The sequence below is a fragment of the Lontra canadensis genome, unplaced genomic scaffold (assembly GCF_010015895.1).
Source record: "Lontra canadensis isolate GAN:19392208 unplaced genomic scaffold, GSC_riverotter_1.0 scaffold163, whole genome shotgun sequence".
In the NCBI taxonomy this organism is placed as follows: domain Eukaryota; kingdom Metazoa; phylum Chordata; class Mammalia; order Carnivora; family Mustelidae; genus Lontra; species Lontra canadensis.
Genome location: NW_022631157.1, coordinates 1,977,770 through 2,002,014, shown reverse-complemented (window position 1 = coordinate 2,002,014; position 24,245 = coordinate 1,977,770). Strand labels below are relative to the sequence as shown.

General features: G+C 39.8%; 1 protein-coding gene across 1 annotated transcript; it reads left to right on the top strand.

The window, feature by feature from the left end:
• The first annotated feature begins 637 nt into the window (after nt 1-637).
• Nucleotides 638-23,589, top strand: UTP6 (UTP6 small subunit processome component). Its single transcript, XM_032845317.1, has 19 exons — nt 638-796; nt 2,504-2,588; nt 3,755-3,796; nt 4,206-4,298; nt 4,986-5,033; nt 5,387-5,450; nt 7,363-7,481; nt 8,954-9,031; nt 9,804-9,885; nt 10,621-10,702; nt 11,588-11,772; nt 12,327-12,406; nt 12,786-12,863; nt 15,406-15,585; nt 16,862-16,942; nt 17,154-17,263; nt 18,067-18,133; nt 20,952-21,024; nt 22,002-23,589. Exons 1-19 carry the CDS (start codon nt 705-707, stop codon nt 22,151-22,153), a joined length of 1,791 nt encoding a protein of 596 aa, XP_032701208.1. The 5' UTR covers nt 638-704; the 3' UTR covers nt 22,154-23,589.
• The last annotated feature ends 656 nt before the right edge of the window (nt 23,590-24,245 follow it).

Here is a 24,245-nt window from a genome sequence, read left to right as displayed (position 1 = left end):
TACACTTTCTGATACCCACCCAGGGCCACGTGTTTTAAAAGATCTTGTGGATGAAGGCAGAATTATTATTTAAATAATGAAAAGTCCTTCCATTTAAAAATTAATCGGCCAATTAGAGATTCTAATTGGCACGTGAAAAACCGGTGTTATCACACTGGTTTACCAAGTCTAGTCGAAAGCAGAGCCCCATAGTATTACGGACAGTCTGCCAGTTTCAGCGTCCTTTATGATTTTCATTACTGACATTTTCAGATGTTCGCTATTGGAAAGCGAGGACGGCCGCACAATAAAAGGGGACAATATTTCCCAGAAAACGCAAAATACGTCTCCCTCAGGTAACCGCTCTGGACCCCCGGAGGTGTTTTCTTGGATCCCCGCCCACTTCTAGACAAGCGCGCGTTTAGGACCGCCCCCACGCCGGCTCCGCCCCTCCCCTCTCCTCCAGTCCACGTGAGCACTCCTGCGTGTAAGGGGTCCTTGCAGCAACCCCACAATCGGCCACAGAGAGGTGACAGCCGCCGTAAGGGCCAGAGGGCCTTCTCCAACGGTGGAGGCGGCGGAAGCGGAAGAGGCGGGACCTAGGGTGCACGTGACGTGAACACGTGCGAACGCTAGGGCTGGTTCTCTGGAGTAGAAGGGGGGCTCTTCCCGCGCGTGTTGGCGGTGGAGAAGTTCGCCGGTGGGTCGTGTGGGCTTGTGACCTCATGGCGGAGATAATCCAGGAACGCATAGAAGATCGACTCCCCGAATTGGAACAGCTGGAGCGCATTGGACTGTTCAGTCATGCGGAGATTAAGTGAGAGAGCTGGGGTGGGGGGGAGTTGGGGCGGGCGGAGGAGAGGGAGGGGGTCTGTGGCGGGGGTCAGGGATGCGGGGGACACTTAATTGGGTTTATTTTTCTTAACCTGGAAGAACCCCATTTTCATATTTTGTTGATGCCTAGAATTTGTTATTCGGGGCAAGGTGGTCTGTCCACTCACCCACGAAACGCCTGACAGCTCTTCATGGAGCCGGTTCTTAGGGCTATAAAGATGATAAAACTAGGATGCCAGTATCAGGAGCTACCTGCCTTGCGTGTGCTGGGGGAGACAAATTAAACATTTTGCTTACATTGCGGCGTACTGTAGGTTGATTGTACTAGAGTGTATTGCCCCAGAGATGCAGAGAGTGCTGTGGGAGCCCAGGAGGAGTGGATAAATCTTCCTAATAAGACAAGAAGGTGGGGGGACCATTTAATTCAATTTCGTGTTCTACCCCGGGGCGTGGCCAACAACATCTGGCACATGGTTGGCATTGAGTAATTTTTAGAATTAAGTTTAATGTTTTTTAATGGTTTTCTGTGATTGTTTCTGCATTTTACAATGGTTGTGATTGTAGTAATGTGATTATGGGAGCCTTAAACATTTGTTAGTGAAATGGCACATAGAAGTGTGGACTCTTAATGAGTGTTCAGTAAATGTTGTTGTTACTGGTTTTTTTTTCTTTTAAAGATTTTATTTATTTATTTGTCAGAGAGAGAGAGAGAGCACAAGCAGGGGAAGCAGCCGGCAGAGGAGGAGGGAGAAGCAGGCCCCCTACTGAGGAAGGAGTCTGATGGAGGGCTCCATCCCAAGACCTGGGATTATGACCTGAGCTGAGGGCAGATGCTTAACCAACTGAGCAACCCAGGTGCCCCTGTTATTATTACTGTTAACTAGAGACAGTTATTGGTCTTGCATATCTTGTGTTAAATTCCCCTAATACACACATTTTGTGTTCTCTCTAGCTAAATACAATGAATCTCTTTCTGTGAGTCCTTTGTAGTCTTATAAACCTTCCTAGGTAGAAACAGTAGGGACAATCTAGGTTTTTTTTTTTTTTTTTAAAGTCTGCATGTTGAAAACTCAGAAGAGGAATTTAGAAAAGATACTTTTTTATTAAAACCTAAGTGACCTGAATTTGGAGGAAAGTAAATCTTTACTAGTGTCACATATAAATAATGTAAAGTACTTAACATTGGTTGCTTTGGTGGTAGGAATGTCAGTGGTCCTGGCAGTCTATTAAGATGATTTTCATGACAGTTTTAAAATACATCCTGATGCCCCTAAGCACAGAAATAATGATGTGAGAAAATACTTGCTTACGAAGGATAATTGTTTGGGAATTTCAGGTTTTGGAAAATGTGTTTTAAATATATTAAAAATAAACTTAAAAGGCTCCTGGTTGGCTCAGTCATTGGGCGTCTGCCTTTAGCTTGGGTCTTAGTCCCAGGGTCCTGGGGTCAAGGCTTGCATCAGGCTCCCTGCTCAGCGGGAAGCCTGCTTCTCCCTCTCCCACTCCCCCCCCGCTTGTGTTCCCTCTCTCACTATATCTCTCTGTCAAAGAAATAAAATCTCAACAACAACAACAACAACAACAAAAAACAACCTAAGAAAACCCCCAAAGTTCTTCAACTTATGCTTTTTTTAAGTGTTACATCTTTTTTTTTTTTTAAGTGTTACATATTAAATGCCTTTCTCCTCAGGGCTATCATTAAGAAGGCTTCGGATCTGGAATATAGAATACAGCGAAGAGCCCTTTTTAAGGAAGACTTTATCAATTATGTTCAAGTGAGTGAATAAGTTCATTACTTTTTAATCCCTTCACAAATTTTAAATAAGTTCTAGAATGGTGCGCTTGATTGAGTTTTCTCTGAAATTCTAGAATTGATGATTAAATGGTAATTTTTGAGCAGGAATAGAGGTGATTCAGGAATAACATTGCTTCACTATGGCTTCAGTCCTTGGCAAACTGAACTTTTCTTTATTCCTTCTATAGTGTTAGTAGATCAGGTACTGCCAAAGATACTGTGTATCAGGATGTCAGCAAGAGAACTGACATATTATTTCTTGTGGGGAGGGGATGGAGAGTGGGTTTGACAACAGTAGGTGGTTGTAAAGTTAATATTTATGTGTAAGTCTTCTACTTTAGAGATGTGCTGCAAATTCTTCAGTACTATAAATGGATGGAAGATTTGAGTGAATATAAAGTGTTTATGCTGGACCAATTTTCAGATGGAGGAGAATAGCTAATATGTTGGATAACAAAACCTAGCTGGACCCAGTAGTAAGATGCAGTTTTACAAGACTGAAAGTTCTGACCTAAGATTAAAAAAAAACAACAGGTGAACAAGTGAGACCTGACTACAAATCTTATATTTGGAAGAGGTTTGGAAGCTCATAGTGGAGCGTATTACATCACAAAATATAATCTCTATGTCAACTATACTTCAGTAATAAGTTTTAAAAAGGAAAAAGGAAAAAAATAATTGTATAACAAAAGTAGAGTATGGGGCAAGTTAGCTGAGGACATTGCAAACAGTAGGCACTGAGAAGATGTTAGTTTGAATAAAAGTGTTTTGCATTTATCAGACCATGGCTGAAGCATTGTGTTAGGCTTGACACTACAACCTTTTTAAAAAAAAAATGTATGTATTTATTTGCGGGAGAGCAAGGGAGAGCACGAGCATGGGGACAGGCAAAAGGGGAAGGAGACGATCTTAAGTGAACTCCTCCCTGAGTGTGGAGCCCAACAGGGCTCAGTCTTGTGATCCTGATATCATGACCTGAGCTGAAATCAGGAGTCAGTTGTTTAAGCCACTCAGGTGCTTCCACCCCAATTTTGTTTTTATTCTTGATTTTTATTTATTCTATGATTTTAACTAAATGTATTTCTTGCATTTAAAAGGTTATAAATGTTACTGTTTTCTCTTTTTTTGTATGTTTTTCTTCCATAGTATGAAATTAATCTTTTGGAGTTGATTCAGAGAAGGAGAACTGTAAGTAGATATTCTGGAAGTTGGAAAAATTTATTTATTTGAGAGAAAGAGAATGAGCAGGGAGAGCAACGGAGGGAGAGGGAGAAGCAGACTCCCCATGGAGCAGGGAGCCCAATGTGGGGCTCCGTCCCAGGATGCTGGGATCATGACCTGAGCCAAAGGCAGATGCTTAACGACTGAGCCACCCTGGTGGCCCTGGAAGTTGGAAAATTTTAGAATTAAGTAGTGTGGCTCTATAGCTAGAGCTTGGGTTTGGGAAGCAGTTGGCATTGATAAATTGTGTGGTGATGTGCTCATAATGGGTATTTGTAATTATTTGTTTTCTTTATCAGTACTGTTTAAGATCAAGTAGGAATATTGCTGTAGATAAATGTGATTAATTTGAGACTTTGTGTATGTCCTTTCTTAGCGCATTGGCTATTCATTTAAGAAGGATGAGATTGAGAATTCTATTGTACACCGGGTACAAGGTGTCTTCCGACGAGCTTCAGCAAAATGGAAAGTAAGTGATCAGAACATCTTTAATTGTAAGAGATGTGAAGATTTGTATTGTATATACTGAGATTTAAATATTCAAATGTATTGTTTATTTTTGGGTCTGTCAATATTTAACCTAATTATGGTATCATTATTTAAAACCACTTAACCAAACCATTAAGAAAATTGATCTTTCTCTGAGGATGGTACTGAAAAAGGTAGGTTTGATACATCATTAAGGATTAGAAATTTGGGATTTGTTTGGGTAAGTCTCTAAGTGAAGTACATCAAAAACTTGGAGGTAGAAGATGAATGGTTAGAGTACGGGCAGCACCTCACTCACTTGATAATCTTCAAGTTGGGCTCTAGGACTGCGATACGGTGTATAGGGAGTACTTTGGGAATGGCAGAGTACTTGGGAATGACAAATTTTGGGTTGCTACCCCTCACTGACACCACTTAAGACCTGCATTGAACACATTGGGTCGACAACACATTTTGTCTTGGAGCATGGTAGGTGGAGTGGTGGCCAGATGGAGTTACCACAGTTAAGAGATCTAAGGCCTCAGTGAGGAAGAGCCTGTAGACTGAGCGATGTGTTATAACATTGGCCTTTCTGAAATCTACCCCTGTTTCTAAAAAAAATTAGTGCAAAGTTGTATTATATATAAAGTTAAATTTCAGGCAGCTTACTACATTGCTTTTCTTGCAGGATGATGTTCAACTTTGGCTATCCTATATAGTCTTTTGTAAGAAATGGGTGAGTATTGGGCAGCTGTGTCTTGCTTCCTTATTCCTTCTTTCAGTTAGTCTGCCTTATAAGAAGCCTGAACTTCTGTGTAACCTTTATTTATCTGAATGACTGTATAAACGGCTTCTAAGCCAGAAAATGATTTTTGTGTTCTATTTGTTCAGTAAAGTTGAAAATTTTTAGATATTTGGAATGTTTACATGTAGTGGTTTAGGTAGAAGAAAGCCATGAATGTATCTCTACAACAGCAGATCTTGCCCCACTGGATTTTAAGTTGGTAAGGAAACAGTACCAGTTCACTTAGAGATTAGTAACAATGATTTTACTGGATAGGAAGTAGAATTGCTTTTTCTCTTTTACAGGCTACCAAAGCTCAACTTAGCAAGGTATTTTCTGCCATGTTGGCCATTCATTCAAACAAACCAGGTATGGTGAGTTCCTCATCAATTTTTCTTCTACCTTTTATGTAGACTTAAGCTATTTTGGAATTTATTTTTCTTAATAAACCTAAAAGAAATAATTTTGAGAACTTGAGTGTAGGTACTTTTGGTTTTGGAATAGCTGCCTCTTAGTTCATCCCTGCATGTTGTGTGCCACTTATTGGGTCAGATATTGTATTTGTGGGTAAGAGGGACTAAGTTTCCTCTTATTTATTTGATTGTTTTAAAAAGTATTTAATTATTTTTTTAAAACTATCTTTTATTTTCTGTGTTTTTTTTTTTTTTAAGATTTTAATTATTTATTTGATAGAGAGATCACAAATAGGCAGAGAGGCAGGCAGAGAGAGAAGGCGAAGCAGACTCCCTGCCAAGCAGAGAGCCTGATGTGGGGCTCGATTCGGGGCTTGATCCCTGGACCCTGAGATCATGACCTGAGCTGAAGGCAGAGGCTTAACCCACTGAGCCACCCAGGTGCCCTAATTTTCTGTTATTTTTTAGGGGAAGCTCTACACCCAGGGCACCTGGATGGCTCCTGTCAGTTCGGGTTTGACTCTTGATCTCAGCTTGGGTCTTGATCTCAGGGTCATGAGTTTGAGCCCTGTGTTTAGTTCTACACTGGGTGTGAAACCTACTTTAAAAATCAGTCCGTCAATAAATAAAGTAAGCTCTATGACCAATGTTGGGCTTGAACTCACAACCCAGAGGTCAAGAGTTGCATGCTGTGTTGACTCAGACAGCGAGGCACTCCACTAAGTTTGTTTTTAGATGATGATCAAATAAACTCTTTGGTCCTTTGAGGGACATTCTGTTTGGATGCAGTCACATTTAAGAAGAGTTGAAAGGGGAAAACTTAAAAACGTAAAGGGGAATATGTTAATACAGATTTTTCAAGAGTGACTGGCCCGGGGTAGATACTCATGTTTTCTAAGAGAAAGATTTCTCTTTTGAATACTGTGAAATGGTACATCATTTTGTAGTGGAGGTGCTCCAGTGTCAAGTATTAGGCTCAACCAAGTTCACACAGCACAGGCTAAGGTAGGCTATATCTGGTACCAGTTAATTCAGAAGGATAGAGCAGGACTGCATTAGGTAGAGTATTCTTAGCAGTTGGGAGGTTGGTCTCTGGTCCTCAAGGTGACATTTAAGTATGAGGGAATGAGATCACATGAATCGGTAGAGGAGCCACTCTGGCTTGGGAGACCTGTGGATGGGCATAGATAGCTTCCAGGAATCCCAGAGAGCACTGTGCTAAGTTTCAGGAGTCATATGTTTAAGAAAGCCCAGAGCAGTGGCTCTCTCCCATTCACAACCCTTCTAGTCCAGACGTGGTTACCAACCATGAGTCGTTTTTACCAAAATCAATCTTGTCTGGTGACATAGTTGACTTATATTAAGTTTATTAAGTTGGGAAATAGCTAGAATGTTAAGATTAATTTCTTGTGTAGAAAGACAAAGGTTTTTGTTTTTTAAAGCCTTTATTCCCAACAGGTGTAATAAAAATTTTATCTTAAAAATGAAATCATTCAAAAAAAAAAACCCATGGACTACTTAAACCAAAGAGCAAAATATTTTTATTTCATTGAGTCTAAAATGCTTAATTTTCCAGCATTTTAACAGTTTTAAAATTTGTATGTGACTTTTAATGATGTTGACCTCAGATTGGATGAGGACATAAGTATCCACGGATACTATCATTTACATCTGTGCTTCAGAGTACTCTAAATAAAGGAACAATACTTTACAGATAACCATTAGAAACACCCTTTCTCCATCCCTTTTCTCTTTTGGTAAGATTAAAAAAAAAAATCTTTTAACTATTAAAATTAGAATTTAAAATTTCTTTTTTGGTTTTTCTCTGTCGATTTACTGAAGTGAAGTCTGATGTTTTTCATTTATAGCTTTGTGGATTATGGCAGCCAAATGGGAAATGGAAGATCGTTTGTCTTCAGAAAGTGCAAGACAGCTATTTCTTCGAGCTCTGCGCTTTCATCCAGAGTGCCCAAAACTTTATCAAGAAGTGAGTTGCATACCTGTAAGATGAGAGAGTGATGTCTTAGTTTTGGTCCTCTATGGACGTACATTCTTTATTAAGTTAAAAAAGACTTTGATTTATGGAGGCTAGGGATAAGTAGGGATTGCTGCTGGGAAAAAATGTAACAAAGCTATTTCTTGGCCAGCAATACATGTCGACCATGTGCAACTTCCATCCTGTTAGTGAGAGATGGGAACTCTGACCTCATTATGGTTGGGAGGGATAGGGAACCGGACCCTACCTTTTTTTAGTTGTGGGGCCAGGGTTTAGCCATCTTTATGCTTTTTAAACAAATATTTATTTATTTGTCAGAGATAGAGGGCGTGCACAAGCACAGGGAGCGGCAGGCAGAGGGAGAGGGAGAAGCAGGCTCCCCACTGAGCTGGGAGCCAGACATGGGGCTTGATCCCAGGACCCTGGGATCATGACCTGAGCCAAAGGCAGATGCTTAGCTGACTGAGCCACCAGGCACCCCAAATCTTTTTTTTTTTTTAAAGATTTATTTTAGAGAGAGCGTGTGTCATGCATGTGAGTAGGAGGAGAGGACAGAAGGAGAGGGGAGATTCTCAAGCTGACTGTGCTGAGTGTGGAGTCAGACGTAGGCCTTGATCTCATGACCCTGACATCATGCCCTGAGCCAAGTTCCTTTACATGAGCTGAGCTGAAACCAAGAGTTGGGCGCCCAACCGACTAAGCCATCCAGGTGCCCCAGGGCATAAATATTTTCTAAGAACTTGTCATTTTCTGGGGCGCCTGGGTGGCTCAGTGGGTTAAGCCTCTGCCTTCAGCTCAGGTCATGATCTCAGGGTTCTGGGATCGAGCCCCGAATCAGGCTCTCTGCTCAGCAGGAAGCCTGCTTCTCCCTCTCTCTCTGCTTGCCTCTCTGCCTTTTTGTGATCTCTCTCTCTTCTCTGTTAAATAAATAAATAAAATCTTAAAAAAAAACCTTGTCATTTTCATATGTCTTGTAACATAAAATTCAAAGTCCTAAAAATTCTGGAGAAGTCCAAGTTTATATGTTAGTTGTGCATTAGTTTTTCTTGTTATAGCTTGACGGTACATAACTTGGTATTGATTTTTAATTTTGAAGTAATTATAGATTCATAGGAAATTACAAAGACAGTACAGTGAGGTTTCTCCTGATGGTTACATTTTATAATATTACGTAAGAAGATTCAGGAAATTGACATTGGTAGATGTGTCCATATGGTTCTATGTCATTTCTTTTTTTACATGTGTAGACTTGTGTAACCACTACCACAATCAAAATACAGAGCTGTTTTACCATCACAAAGATCTTCCTCCTCATAAATGTCTGCTAGTTTCATATCAAAATATTATACTGCCCACAGACTTTCCCAGATCTGATACTTAATAGGTGAAAAATGGCATCTAATGTATTTCTGATTAAAAAAAAAATTTCCAAAGATTTTTAGTTTATTATTTCCCTTGTGTAGTACTTTAGGATGGAGTTGATGCATGCTGAAAAACTGAGGAAAGAAAAAGAAGAATTTGAAAAAGCCAAAATGGATGTGGTAAGATCCGAATGTGTTGTCACGCATGAACGATTTGTGGTGTTTCCAATCTGCTTAGGAGTAAGAGAAAGTTTTTGGAATCTATTTTTGTTCCCAATTTAATGTCTTACTTTGAAACTTTATGATGAGTCCAGAGTGGATTTAATTAAATGGGCTTAGTAGTAAAAATGGGATTTTGTACCTTAAAAATAGACATTTGGAGTAATTGAAGTAGTCCTCAAAATTATTTATTACTGATGGAATGGTAAATGGTTTTCTTTACTACTTTATGGTTTCATTAAATGACATACTAACGGGTTGAAGGAGCTTGAGGGTTGTGAGATGTGCGGTTGCTGGCCTCCTTTCTTTTAAATTTTACACAAGTTTTTTTGGTGACAATAATTTTAAAGAAAAAAGTTGTAGAATGTTAGAGCTGAGAAAGGAACTTCGCTATCCTCTGTTGTGGTTTCCAGCTGTGAACTTTGTTATTCAAATAAGAGTTGACACAGAGGGGTAAACATGCCATGTAAAATCTGACCTGTTTCGGTCTAAGTAGAGAGTCAGGCCTTAAGCCGTGTGATCTTGCTATCACTCTAGCAGCCTGAAAGAACACAGTTGGAAGATCAGTGGTCTGGTTCAAGCTGCACATTTTACAAGTGAGGGAACTGGCCCGGAGATTTGCCAGAGGTCATACATATGGCACAGGTAGTCTAGGACTGTTAATTTTCATCCTAGTGCTTTTTCTGGTTCCCGGCCGTATCTGTTAAGTTATATTTAATATAATATTCTTTAGGGGAATCTCGATTATCCTGAAGAAATCCTTAAGGGCGAGTTGGCACGGATCATCTATAAAAATTCTGTAAGCATAATTAAAGGTACGCATGTTTTGAAAATTTATGATGGGAGAGTGAAACATTTTGTTTATAATAAGAAAGACCTTTAGCTAATTTGGAAAATTTCTTTAGAAATTCTGTTAGAACATGCATAAAAATTGTGTACAAATAGTGCCCTTTTTCTTTAAGAAAAGGTTGATTGCCCCTTAGGATATACTTGAACAGTTCAGTAAGTTTACTGAGTACTTTATTCACATGGGGAGTTGAAACGGGTGGCTTAGAACAGTTCTTTATGCTGGGAAGAAGTTTAGAAGAAAGGAAATATTTATGAATACTCCAGAATATCAGTAATGGTTTTGCTTGAGTAGTGGATGATGTGTTTTTCTGTTTTGTCTTATTTCTCAATTAAAAAAAAAAAAAACCCAGGGCGCCTGGGTGGCTCAGTGGGTTAAGCCGCTGCCTTCGGCTCAGGTCATGATCTCAGGGTCCTGGGATCGAGTCCTGCGTCGGGCTCTCTGCTCAGCAGGGAGCCTGCTTCCCCCCCGCCCTTCCTCTCTCTCTGCCTGCCTCTCTGCCTACTTGTGATCTCTCTCTGTCAAATAAATAAATAAAAATCTTTAAAAAAAACAAAAAACAAACAAAAAAAACAACCCAAACAAAATAACTCCAGCACATCAAGAAAGTAGTAATTTCTTGTAAAAAAGTGAAAGTGATACTTTAGAGTAAAATGATACTTGAGAGTCTTACCTCCCCTCCCCTACTTTATTTAAATTTTAGGTGCAGAATTTCATGTGTCCCTGCTTTCAATTGCACAGCTATTCGACTTTGCCACAGATCTGCAAAAAGAAATTTATGATGAGTAAGTTAAGTCATGGAAAAGTGAATATGTCTACTTCTAATGTTGTGGTAAAAGTTTGAGATTGGGTGTTTAGAAAGGGGGAGAGAAGATGCCACACTAAATCTTGGAAGAAAGCGAAGTTTTAGGACTGTTGTATCATAGTAAGTTATATTAAAAAAAAAAAAAAGCCTTCTGGAGAAATTGTTTGACTCCCTTATGGGCTTCCCTTGGGAAGTAGTTGGCCTTTGTTCAATAACAAATATTCTACAGCTTATATCAAAAATGTATATTCCTGCTTTGCCGGCATGTCTTTTGTCTGTAAAACAAGTGGTCGTTGTGAGTGTTTACAGTTGATGCCGCAGGCAGTTACATTCTTCAGTGTTTGAGCATATGGTTTGAGAATTATTTGCAGCCTGCCTCATGGGTACTTCCCTCTTAGATAGCCCCCCTTACTTTCACAGAAGATAAAATAGAACTCGGATCAGTTTGCTCTTTGGATTTTTCAGGGCTTTGGTAGAGGGTTAGGTTGTGCTGCTGCTTTGCCTCTATTATAGAAAAATCAAGAGCCTGGATATAATAAGGTTCTGCAGGGCTCAAAGAGTACTGTCATGTCACACATACCTGTTGATTTGACTTTGAGAGCTAACTTGAAAATTAACATTTGAGAATGGTATCTGAAACATTCTGAAACCTAAGAAATGTGCCACAACTCTGATCAATTGACAGAATTTATGCAGTGAGTGTGAAGGTATCAGGAGGGTCTTTTGGGGAGTTGTCTCATGGTAATGGGATTGCTAAAGGGGTGTCTGTCCGGGGTACATTTTTAGAGCATAGGGAACTGTCTCTGTTTGATACTCTGAGTTAGTCTTGTGTCATTGGGCTGAATGCCAGTAAACGATTTTTCAGCCTTCAGGCCCTGCACACAGATGACCCTCTCACTTGGGATTATGTGGCACGGCGAGAATTAAAGATGGAGTCACAGCCAGCCGGAGAGCAGCCTGCCACAAAACAAGCCAGAGCAGTGGAGGTGGGCCGGAAGGAGGAGAGGTGCTGTGCTGTGTATGAAGAGGCGGTGAAGACTCTCCCTACAGGTGAACTTCACCAGACCTTGGTGTGGTGTAGCAGGGATAGTGTTCACAAACGTGAAACTGAAGCTTCTGTTCCTGTTACCAAAAGCAATTTTCAGGAATCTCTCTCTGGTAGTTGACAGTGTGCCTGGCATTCCAACTTGTTCTTTCGTGGTGAAAAATGGAGCTTTTATGACCTTCCTTGACAGTAATGATGTTTGTATTCATCTCTTTGGGGGAGATGATACTTAGGAAATATTAATTTAGAAGATTGTCCTTCCTTAATTATCTTTTAACATAGGTTTACTTTCAGATTTTGTAATATGGGGGTATTAAGGTAGAGGGGATATGTAACATGGATGAGGTTTTTACTTTTTACAGTTAATTTGGTTACTCAGTTGCTTTTCCCCCTAGTATTTGAGATGATTGATTGGCTGTAATGGAAATAACTAGTTTTTTTCACCAGACTCGTTTAAATTCTTCTTCCGGGGAATATTCCACTCATCGAAAAGATGTATGATGACTGTTAAATGGAGAGACTGGAGATCTGATCAGTGTAATCTCTCTGACTTTCCCAGAGGCCATGTGGAAGTGTTACATCAGCTTCTGCTTGGAAAGGTTCACTAAGAAGACCAGCAGTCAGTTCCTCAGAGACAGGGTAAGGGATAAGTTACATGCTTATAGTGGCTGACGAGAAGGTGACTGTTTTCTGGAAGAAGAGCAGACACATGGCTCCTTTGGGGCTGGGGACAGCTTCGAAGAACTTCATGCTTAACCTAAGGTCTTTCTCTTTGTGGGTGACTAGTCATTCTGAAGGTCTGAGTCTGCTGCATCCTTATTCGGGCCACCTGGTTAGGAGGTGCTCTCTTATTGGACTGTCTTGGTGTGGCTTTTTGACTGGTCTAATTATAAGTGAAACCACCTCAAGTTCCTTCTCTCAGTTTTCAGAAATGTGCAAAACTGTACTTATTCCTGCCAGAGGCCAAAGACCCCCAGTGGGATGTTTGTAGCTAACTGAAGGATTTTTCTGATTTCAGAGGCTGGAAAGAACCATGACAGCATTCAGGAAGGCACATGAACTCAGACTTCTACCAGAATTCCAGTATAAGCAGTGGGTAAGGACACATTCACTGCCAATAACACGTACTTAATTCCAGTTGGTTCGTGCTGGTGTCATGTGTTTTAATATATAGTTATATGACTAACCTCATTTGGAAGTTTGAAAGGGAAGATGTAGAGACATGATGTTTGTCTCTCAGTATCTGGTGTATGTAAAAAATGAAATGTTTACCAGTAAAGGGAGGTATGTTATATAGTGGAAAACACTCAGAACAAGGGGTCACAAGTTGGATTTATTTTGTCTACCCATTGATCTTTTCGTGAACATCCTTTTCCTGAATGTGTGCCTAACCCAGATTAACCATCAGTATGATAACAATAAAGACAAATTAGATGGGTTCCTATGGTTCAGAAGCTGACATTTCAGTAAGAAGCTTATTAACCCATTCCTGTTCTCTGGGGTGGATAAGGATTTTAGGGAAACTAGGATAATGTGCTCAGGGAATATGTGGTCTAGATTGGGTTTTGTTGCTTAATAGCTAGGTAACTTGGGCAAGCCACTTAACCTTTCTGAGTTTGTTTACGTGATTTTAAAATAGTGATAGTGATCTTTGTTTTTGACAGCTCACAAAGTTCTTGACATGCGTAAAAATGTTCATTCGTTAACATTTAAAAAAATATTTTTTACGTACAGCTAGGTAATGCATATACTGTATACTAGTCTGCCGCATTATACCATGACTGAGGGGCCCCTTTCCCATTATGGCATCTATCTGGGGAAAATCCCAGGCTCGGGTGAGCTCAGCTGCTCGCATTTGAGCTATCGAATACCGGCAAGACAGTCACCTCCTATAAAGTTAGGTGGACTTTGCTCTGAGTATTGTTTTGGGAGCCCTGCTCTCTTTCTGTTGTGACTGTTTGGTCATTTGCCACTCTGGCTATTTAGACATCCTCTGCTCCCTAAATCTCTGATGCTGCCCTTGCCAAGCCTACTGCCTCTCCACTCTGCTGCCTTTGCCTTTAGTGAGAGTTCCTCAGTATACGGCTTCTAAACTTAAAATGCTTACCTGACTCCTACATCCATTGTTTTTCCAGATTATTCTCCACAGAATGATCTTTTAAAATTGATGATCAGATTATTCTGTGGCTTCCCACTGTCTTTTGGATAAAGCTGATCATTCTCCCTAATATGGCCTTGGCCTCACCAGCCAGTTCTCTAGTATACATTCTACCTTCTACATTCTAACTTCAGCCAAGTTGAACTTGGATTTCCTTTTGTATCCCAGCTGCCTCTTATCTTTAGTTCAGCCTCTTGCATATGCTGGTTGGGAGAGCCTTCTCTAACTAATGCCTTACCTTCCTTAAGCCTCGCATAAATTGTGTTTCCTGTCTCATCGCTGTCGTAGATCGTGTTGGGTGCTCCTGCTTTGTACTCTTGTAACATACGATTCTTTCTTTGTCATGGCAAGTATTAGACCGTCTCTACTGCTAGACTAGAGGCCCTCAGGCGGTGGAGAACATGCCTGAGTTCCTCATTATTGAATAAAGCATATATAAGTGTACGATAATAATGCTTGCTGAATGAGCAGATTACATATTGCCATTTATTTACTCTTCTACAGTTTTGTAAAATTAAATTGGTTTTAGTTTTTTTTCCTCTTTTGTTACAGTAGTGTGGATTTAAGCATTTTTTTTTTAAAGATTTTCTTTCTTTATTTGACGGAGAGATCACAAGTAGGCAGAGAAGCAGGCAGAGGGAGGGGAAGCAGGCTCCCTGCTGAGTAGAGAGCCCGATGTGGGGCTTGATCCCAGGAACTTGAGAGCATGATCTGAGCTGAAGGCAGAGGCCTAACCCAGTGAGCCACCCAGGTGCCCCGGATTTAAGCATTTTGAACACACAAGATTTCCATGTGTGTTGGGTCATCTTTGTTAAAATAAAATTTCCAAGTTTAGATAGGAACACTTCCATGACTCTTGTTGCACAGTGTCAAGTACATTTCAGAAAAATTGTACCAGTTGATTGTATGCCTAACTCCATTTCAATGAATAAACTCGTTCCATTATCAACCCATAAATACTGGTTTTGTCTGATTTTTATATTCTGTTGGGTAGGTGAGGGTTTTAGTATATTGAACTATTAAAAACTTCCAATCTAGGGGCGCCTGGGTGGCTTAGTGGGTTAAAGCCTCTGCCTTCGGCTCAGGTCATGGTCCTAGGGTCCTGGGATGGAGCCCCGCATCCGGCTCTCTGCTCAGCAGGGAGCCTGCTTCCTCCTCTCTCTCTCTGCCTGCCTCTCTGCCTACTTGTGATCTCTGTCTGTCAAATAAATAAATAAAATCTTTAAAAACAAACAAAAAAACTTCCAATCTAAATTATTTAGACCCTCTACTTTGTACGTCTCCCCTATTTTTTGGTAGCCTTTAGGAATAAGAGCAGGCAGTGGAAGAAATTTCAGATTATTCACTTTGTGCCATTGTCAGAAGTTAAGTGGAGATGCTTTGAAATTCCTGCCTTAAATGAGGTCTCTTTTTTGTCCCCCCAACCTAGATGATCTAGCTTTCGGTAGTTAATTTTCCAGTGATCTTTTGTCTTCTCCAGATCGACTTGTTGTTGCGTCAGGACTTCTTAAAGGAAGCTCTGGAGGTGGCAGTAGCCGGGACTGAATTGTTCAGAGACTCTGTGACGATGTGGCAGATGAAGCTGCAGGTGCTGATTGACTCCAAGAGCCCTGACATAGCTGGGCTCTTTGAAGAAGCTTTTGTGCATCTGAAAGCCCAGGTCTGTGAGTTGGGTCTTTTGTATTTCATTTTGTTTGGGAAACCTTTTGAGACTGAGCCAAAGCTCATTTGAAGTATGCTTATCTGATGAGGGCTGGCCCCAGAGTACATTTGTGCTTATGGGCCAAGGGTCAGGAGTGGAAGAATTTCTTTCCATTTAATAGCCGATTTCTAGTTTGTTATTTGAAAAATGACTACATTAAATGAAATTACCTGTTTTATTTTGATATCTTGTAAGTAAGAAATATTGAAAGTATGGTTTTCCCTTGCTTCCAAAGCTGTATGTACACTGAAGTCGGAGTTATATTTTTTATTTTTTAAAGATTTTATTTATTTATTTCAGAAAGAGAGCAGGGCGGGGAGCAGTGGGGAAGGGACAAGCAGACTCCTTGCTCAGCATGAACCTGACTTGGGGTCTTGGTCTCACAACGTTGAGGTTATGACCTTAGCCAAAATCAAGAGTCTGACACATAACTGACAGAGCCAGTCAGGTGCCTTTCAGAACCTTTATTTTTTTAATTTTTATCAAAGATTTAGATTTTTTTGTTTGTTTTTAAAGATTTTATTTATTTATTTGACAGGGATCACAAGTAGGCAGAGAGGCAGAGAGAGAGGGGGAAGCAGGCTCCCTGCTGAGCAGAGAGCCTGATGCAGGACTCGATCCCAGGATCCTGAGTTCATGACCCGAGCCCAAGGCAGAGGCTTTAACCCACTGACACACCCAGGTGCCCCGTCAAAGATTTGGTTTTTAAAGTAACCTTTACACTCAACGTGGGGTTTCAACTCACAACCCAAGATTAAGAGTTCTACACTCCACTGACTGAGCCATCCAGGTAACCCCTTTTATATTAGTAAGAGGCATGAGCAAAGGTCAGAAAGTTGAGTCTGGATTAGGTAGTACTTGTGTCATGGGTCCTAGACAGCAGAGATGTGACCTGGGTAGCTGTGGGTCTGACCAGCTATGGACCCTTCAATACTTAATTCACAGATACCTGAGGGCAGTAACTGAAGGCAGTATTCCAATAGACGGGAGCTAGGACTGACAGGAGAGTACCACTTTGGGGGTCTTGGTCACAAGTCCATCTGTGCTCTGACATGCCATCCTTACTGGGCCCTGAGAATTTGGTTATCATGAGGACAGACTGGAAGTGAATCCATATTTTACATAACTGAGTATTTTAGTAGGAGCCTGTCTTTATAGAGACTAGTTTTCGGAGTGTAGAGCTAAGCCATTATTTTCTAACTTCTTATTTTTTTTTCTTTCTCACCATGACCAGGTCTGTCTGCCATTGTGGATTTCTTGGGCAGAGTGGAGTGAAGGTGCCAAAAGCCAAGAAGACACTGAAGCCATTTTTAAGGTCTAGGCCCCATGTTCTGAGTTTTGTGGTGGGTGGGGAATGAGCAAATAGGTTCACTAGTTGGCTAGTTTTAGGATTATTTTTATAGCAGATGTTCTTAAAGCACTGTTAATTAAGCAGCCTGGGATGGTTCTGGGAAAATTTGCTTTGATACTTATAAATTTCCTCACACAGCTTTTGTCTTTTTTTTTTTTTTTTTTTTAAATTGTAGAAAGCTCTCCTAGCTGTCAAAGGTGCTGACTCAGTCACTCTGAAGGATAAGTACTTGGATTGGGCTTACCGAAGCGGTGGCTATAAAAAGGCCAGAGCTGTGTTTAAAAGGTGCTCACAAACTTTCATCACGGTTACGTGTCTTTCAACCGCATACCCAGCCCCCCATACCCAGATTATATGAATGGCATATAGTATCTGAGGAAGTAATCCAAGAGATTTTTTCAAAAAGTCTTTTATTTTGAACAATAAAAGCAGTACATACCCATTGGTGGAAAATTAAAAAAAAACCCATTAATTATAATAATAATAACTTTGTAATCACGGGGAAACACATGCTTAATATATCATTTAAAAACTTTGTTTCTACATATTTGAGATTATAATCACATTTTGTATACTGCTTTTGTCGGTGAACATTGCACTGGCCTTTCCGCTATCAGTAACAGTTCTTCATGCACGTCATTTGTTAGAAATGGCTGTGTGGCACACCACTCTGTGGATGTGCCATTATCTAGATGGTCATAGTAATACTGCTTTGGTGAACATTTCTGCACAAATACTATTTATCTGTATTAAAAATTACTTCCTTAGAATATATCCTTAGAAGTGGAATTACTGGTCTCCTTCAGAAGGAACTTGAGATGTAGTAGAGGGAACTTCAAACTGTAAAAGTGAAGAAGAAGAGAACAGGAAGAAAACTGGATAGGAAAGAGGTTGGTGGGGGTAAAGAGTAAGTCCCTGGGCGCTGGAAGTGTTGAGAGTGACTGGCAGCCAAGTCCAGTCCTCGTGTTGCCTTGTGGCCGGGTCTTTATTAAACCATGCGTTGTGGAGGCGCTGGCGTGGGGATTTAGATTCCTGGGATGTAAGAGGCTTTCTGTCTCTGTGGAAGATAACGGTTTTCTCCTTTTTAGTTTACAGGAAAGGCGTCCGTTTTCAGTTGATTTTTTCAGGAAAATAATCCAGTTTGAAAAGGAGCAAGTAAGTATTCTGTCTTTGCATCTTTTGTCTGGGAAATTGAATTAGTGGTTCCTCTCCTATATGGCAGCATTTTTGTCATTTAAAAAGCTCTCATTATATGTAGTATACATTTCCAGTCCCTTCATCTAACCACTTTTCATAGAGATGATTAAGGAGTGGTAATCGAGCAAAGAAGAGAAAGTCTGTATCTGGAAAATAGAATACTCAGATGTTACCTTATAGATGAGACCTTTCCTGCCAGGTGGGGTGAGGTGCTGGTTCTCTGCCTCAGGAGCACCCTGTTTGTCTTCTGTATTGGGTTACAGGGAGTAACTGTTTCTGGTGTGGTTTTTTTGTTTTTGTTTTTTGTAAGATTTATTTATTTATTTTAGAGAGAGAGAAAGAGAATTAAGTGTGTGTGTACAAGTTGCAGGGAGGGCACGAGGGAGAGAAGGCCCAGACTCCCTGCTGAGTGTAGAGCCGGATGCAGGGCTTGATCTCACAACCCGTGAGATCATGACTTGAGCTGAAACCAAGAGTTGGATACTCAACCAACTGAGCCACTCAGGTGACCCATGTTTCTGGTGTTTTTATCTGAACTTGTGAGTGAGGGAAAATACAGGAAGGTCTCTTTTAAAAAATAATACATGAGGGACACTTGGGTGGCTCAGTCTGACTCTTGGTGTCAGCTCAGGTTATGATCTCAGAGTTGTGAGACTGAGCTCCGTGCTGAGTGTGGAGCCTACTTAATATTCTTTCTCTCCCTCTTTCCCCTCTCTGTGTCTCTCCATCTTCTGTCCTTCTCAAAAAAAAAAAAAAAAAAAAAAGTATAAAAAATAACACACGAAAATCCAAAGGTATTTGGATTTTCAAACCAACCATATTTAAACATAGCCAACCATATTTAAATCTTTATTGTTTACTTTTTTTTGTTTATAATTATATACTCAAGTTTTATTTCTGGTTTATGTGCCATGTGGAGGTTCTCTCTTTTTTTTACTTAATGTTAATTTGTGAACACATTTCCGTGTTTTTCCCACAGTTGTCATCTTGAATGGTTATGGTGTTAATCTTAAATCCACAGTTTTCATAACCAGTCCATTATGTATAGATTGTTTCCAGATTTTTGATACTGGAAACAAGAGTGCTGTAAGCATTTTGTTTATACAGCATTTTTTTTCTTTGGAATTCTTAAGATAAATTTGTTTGGAGAGAACAGTTCTTTTTATGGTTCTTTATATACTGTATGATGGTCCTTCAAAAGAAGTGTACTACTTCAGAGCAATAATCAGCAAGTATGTCAGTATATTTTATTTCCTCACACCCTTTCTAAATCTGCAGTTTTGCTTTTTCTCCTTTATTTGTGTATTTTGATTGGTGTTTATTATTTTTACTTCAATTTTGAAAATTACTTACGAGGTTAAACTCTTATTTTTATAGTTTTAATCATTGTGTGGGTCATTTATCTGTTCTTGTCCTTATAGTGCAAGAGGTAATATAACAAAATAATTAATAACCAGGCTTTGTGTTAATAACATAATAGGTATATGTCTTGGGCAGTTCTCAGCCTTGGTATCACCCTCCATCGAGGAGGTCATAATACCTGTTGCAGGGGTGTGTGGGTTACAAGGCCAGGTACTGCATAGAAAAGACATTCTGAGAACTTAACAAAGTGTGATTCTGGGGCACCTGGGTGGCTCAGTGGGTTAAGCCTCTGCCTTTGGCTCAGGCGGTGATCTCAGGGTCTTGGGATTGAGCCCCGCATTGGGCTCTCTGCTCGGTGGGGAGCCTGTTTCCCCATCTCTCTCTGCCTACTTATGATCTCTCTCTCTCTGTCAAATAAATAAATAAAATCTTAAACACAGTGATTCTGTTCTTCATGCATGTGTTTTATAGTATGACAGTCTTAGGGAAGAGAGATTTGAATGAGAAATCATTACTTGACAAGGGTACTTTTTTTAATTTTAATTTTTTTATCATTTTATGTATTGGACAGAGAGAGACACAGCGAGAGAGGGAGCACAAGCAGGGGGAGTGGGACAGGGAGATGCAGGCTTCCCACCGAGCAGGGAGCCCGATGTGGGGCTCAGTCCCAGGACTCTGGGATCATGACTTGAGCTTAAGGCAGCCGCTTAATGACTGATCCACCTAGGCCTCTCTGTATAAGAGTATTTTTAAACTGTAGATTTTACTCTCCTTTGAAAAATGAAACAAAAGAGAATATATTTAAATGGAGATGGAGGTAAAGAATGAATATTTATTGTCTGTAAAGTTAGTACAGGCTACTCTGGTACATTTTAATTGAATCTTTGTAGTTGCTGTAAGAGATATCATTATCTTTGTTTTATGGGTGAGGAAACTTTTAAGGTCAGAGGGTTAAAAACTTGGGGAAGGTTATGTAATTAGTATTTATATATGCTTCGCCTTCATATAAAAAGTTTGAAGGTGCACATAGCTAATATGTGCCAGGGCCCAGACACACAAAAGAAAGAAATCCTTAGCCACAGGGAGTAAACCTTCTCCATTTATTTATTTAAATCCTAGTCTTCCTTCAGGGCTTTCAAATGTATTTTCCTGTGAAGCTGCCCATGTTCCCCCAACTGAGAATCAATTAGGCTTTTTTCCATGCTACCAGCGCAGAGTGCTCTATCACTGTTTGACACTGACTTCACTCTGGTGACTGCTGCATTTGACTTTCCTCTGGATAAGGTGAGAGGTGTATTAGTCTCCCCTTCAGATACCTAGTAGGTGGTAGCTGTTTTAACAGTGTGGTTGAAAGGAACTTGTGACATTATGGATTAGCCTTTTGAGGCAAGATTGTCGTTTTACTTTTTGTTAGGAATCCTGCAAGATGGCGAACTTAAGAGAATATTATGAGAGGGCTTTGAGAGAGTTTGGATCTGTAGATTCTGGTAAGTAAACTTCAATTATAGACACATCTGTTTCCAGGTGTGGTGTATAACCCATCAGTATGATAAGAATTGTCCTTAACTCTTTCTAGCCTTAATCTTCAGTATGATTAGAGCAGTCCTTAACCCTCTTTGAGAATAAAACTTGTATCCTTGCCCTGTCTCCTCCCTTACTTTGTGCATAAATACTGCAGACGTAATTTGGCTTATAATTTCACGTTCACAAGGTCAAGAGTTCATGGGTCTTCTATTAAGAACTCTAGAGAACAATTTGCTTGGTTTGGTCCTTTAAAAAACATGTGATACTTGTAAGGGAAAGCTTAATAATATAGGTCAGAGTAAAAGTGGGAGTGGTAGAAGGGGTAGTGGGATGCTAATTAATATAGTTGTCATTGGCTGTTGCCATACTGCCCTGTTTTTATAGGACTTGTGAAACATATTTCTGGGTATTAGGTATGTTATATAAAATCTGTTTACTTACAAACTCAAAAACAATGTCTAGTAGTTAAATTTAGGTTAAAAAAATATGTTAGCTTTTACAAAGTTTTAGCAGACCTTCTGGTGAAATTAATGAAAATGACGTTTTTAATAACCCAGGCAGGTTTTATTAGGTGTTGGTAACAAAGTTACAGTGAACGCATTGAAACTCGGTTTCACCTTCAAAGAGACTCAGCAAAATCTTCCCTCTAAAATATTTAGTATTTTCGGTTTTTGAAATACGTAGACTGTCATGATTTAAAGTGAAGTTTTCCATTTAAAAGAAGTTTGATACACCTTAGTGTAAAGAAGCTGAGAGAAAAAAAAAGGAAGAAGCTGAGAGGTATTGTTTCATACAGGGCTCTTAGGGAAATAACAGCAATAAGTTAAGTTTCTTAGAAATCTTACACTGAATCAATATTAAATAGTGAAGTTTATATAATAAAGCCTTGTCAATGATCTAATTGTATGTTTACGGTAACTTTTCTTTGTTTCCTTTAAAGATCTTTGGATGGATTACATCAAAGAAGAATTGAACCTTGGTAGACCTGAGAACTGCGGACAGATCTACTGGCGAGCCATGAAAATGTTACAGGGAGAGTCAGCAGAGGTTTTTGTAGCTAAACATGCTATGCATCAAGCCGGCCATTTGTGAGAAGAGGAAAAACAGAGCCAACTTTGTGAAATCGTATTTTAAGCCCTCTGGCCAGATTTGTATTGTGAGTTCATCTGCAATTTGCTGAGAGATGGCAGACTAGATGGCTGTCTGATTTTGGGACATGTTTTAATTTAGTTAGTGCATTAGTCTTTAATTCCAGAAAAGAGAATTGCTATTTAGTGGCCAGAGGCTACTTGTTAAGGCTGAACTTACTGTAAGTCCTAAATGTTTTCCAAGATATATGGAAATCATAAACTTGAATTTCTTTTGTTACACCTGGTCAAGATTGAGTATCTCTAATCTGGACCTAGGGGCCTGTGAAAGTAGAGGAGAAAGTACATTTTTTATTCTCTCCTTATTAAAAAATGTATACATGGTGTCCATTTGTTGTGGGAAATATGGAGGGAGCAGAGTAACGGGAAGAAAATAAAAGCATCCCATAACCTCATCCTTTGGAGTTAAACTTTATTTCCGTTATGAGAATTAGATGTATACTGTTCGATCATTTACTCATTCATTCACTGAGTGTACATTATGAGCTGGAAAGAAGAGAAGCTTTTTCAGATGGAGGTAGGGATCTGGACATCCTGAGAGAGCTTGTTGATGCCACAGAAGAGGATTCTGGGTATTGGGGGCAAAAGTTGACCTTTTAGAGAGAAAAGACATTATATGTAAGTGTCTTCTATCTCTGGGACTGATCTTTAGAAAAGTGTCTACAGTGGGGAGACCCAGCAACAAAAGGAGGGCAATGGATTGGGAGTAGATTAGAGCAGCAGAGAAAGCCTGCAGAAGAAAGGGTGGAGGATGGCCTGGAGCAGAGAGGGCATTCTGGGAGCAGGGGGGGTAACTGTTTGAATTTTACCTTCCTTAACTGAGCATTGATGTCACTGGTAGAAGCATTCAGTGTATTTTTACTTAGCATTGTTTCACTTGTTATTTTTCCATGTTGTTAAATAGCCTTAAAAACATTTAATGACTTTTTAACATTATATTGTATAGATGAGCCATGACTTATTTTACTAATCTTTTGTGTTTGGACCTTGTCATTCCTAATTTTTTTCTTATAAATGCTGTTGATGAAAATTCGTATAAATCTTTGTCACATCCCTGTCATTTCTTTAGGAGATTGACAGATGATGATAGAATACTGAATTAAAGGGTATAAGTATTTTAAAGAATATTGACATGTATTCTTGCCAATCTGCAATGTAGAAGAATACTTTGAAGCAGTGTAGGAAAATGTCAAACCTTTACCTGCAATGGGTATTATATTTTAAATTTTTACAATTTGAATAGGTGAAAAGTGATATGTCATTGTTTTTTAATGTGCATTTTTTTATATTAATGAAGTTAATGTGCTTTTCCTGATTCTCTTGTTTTTTCATGTTGACAGACTTTTTTCTTACTAATTTGAAAGAATTTTTAAAATACTACTTCTTAGTTTGTCTCTCCTTTATTGCAAATAATTAGCCCCAGGTTTTTTTGTTTGTTTGTTTTTTTGTGGTGGTTTTGATTCCCAGAGGATAGTTTGGTGTGTGTATGATTTCTTTTATTGAAAACTCTTCCTCTTGCTGAAGACAACTCATTTTTTCCCCCCAAGGAGTTAACTAAATTTTCTGCAACACTGTGGCCAGTCATTTTTCTCTCTATTGATTTGTGGTACTTTTTTTTTTTGGTTAAGATTCAATTTATTTGAGAGAAAGCGCACATGAGCAGGGAGAGGGGCAGAGGGAGAAGCAAAAGCAGACTACCTGCCTAGTGGGGACTCCAGTGTGCGGCTTAATGCTGGGATCCTGAGATCATGACCTGAACCAAAGGCAGATGCCCAATCGACTGAGCCACCCAGGTGTGCCCCCCCTGCCTTTTAAAAAAGATTTTATAATTTTTAGAGAGGGAGCTCATGAGTGGGAGGTGCAGAGGGAGAGAATCTCAAGCAGAATCCCCCTGTTGAGTGGGGTACCTGTCATGGGGCTCAATTTCACGACCCTGAGATCATGACCTGAGCTGAAGGCATGCAGCAGTTAAATCAGATGCTTAACTAAATGGACCACACAGGCACCCCTGTGGTACTACTTTTATTACATAATAA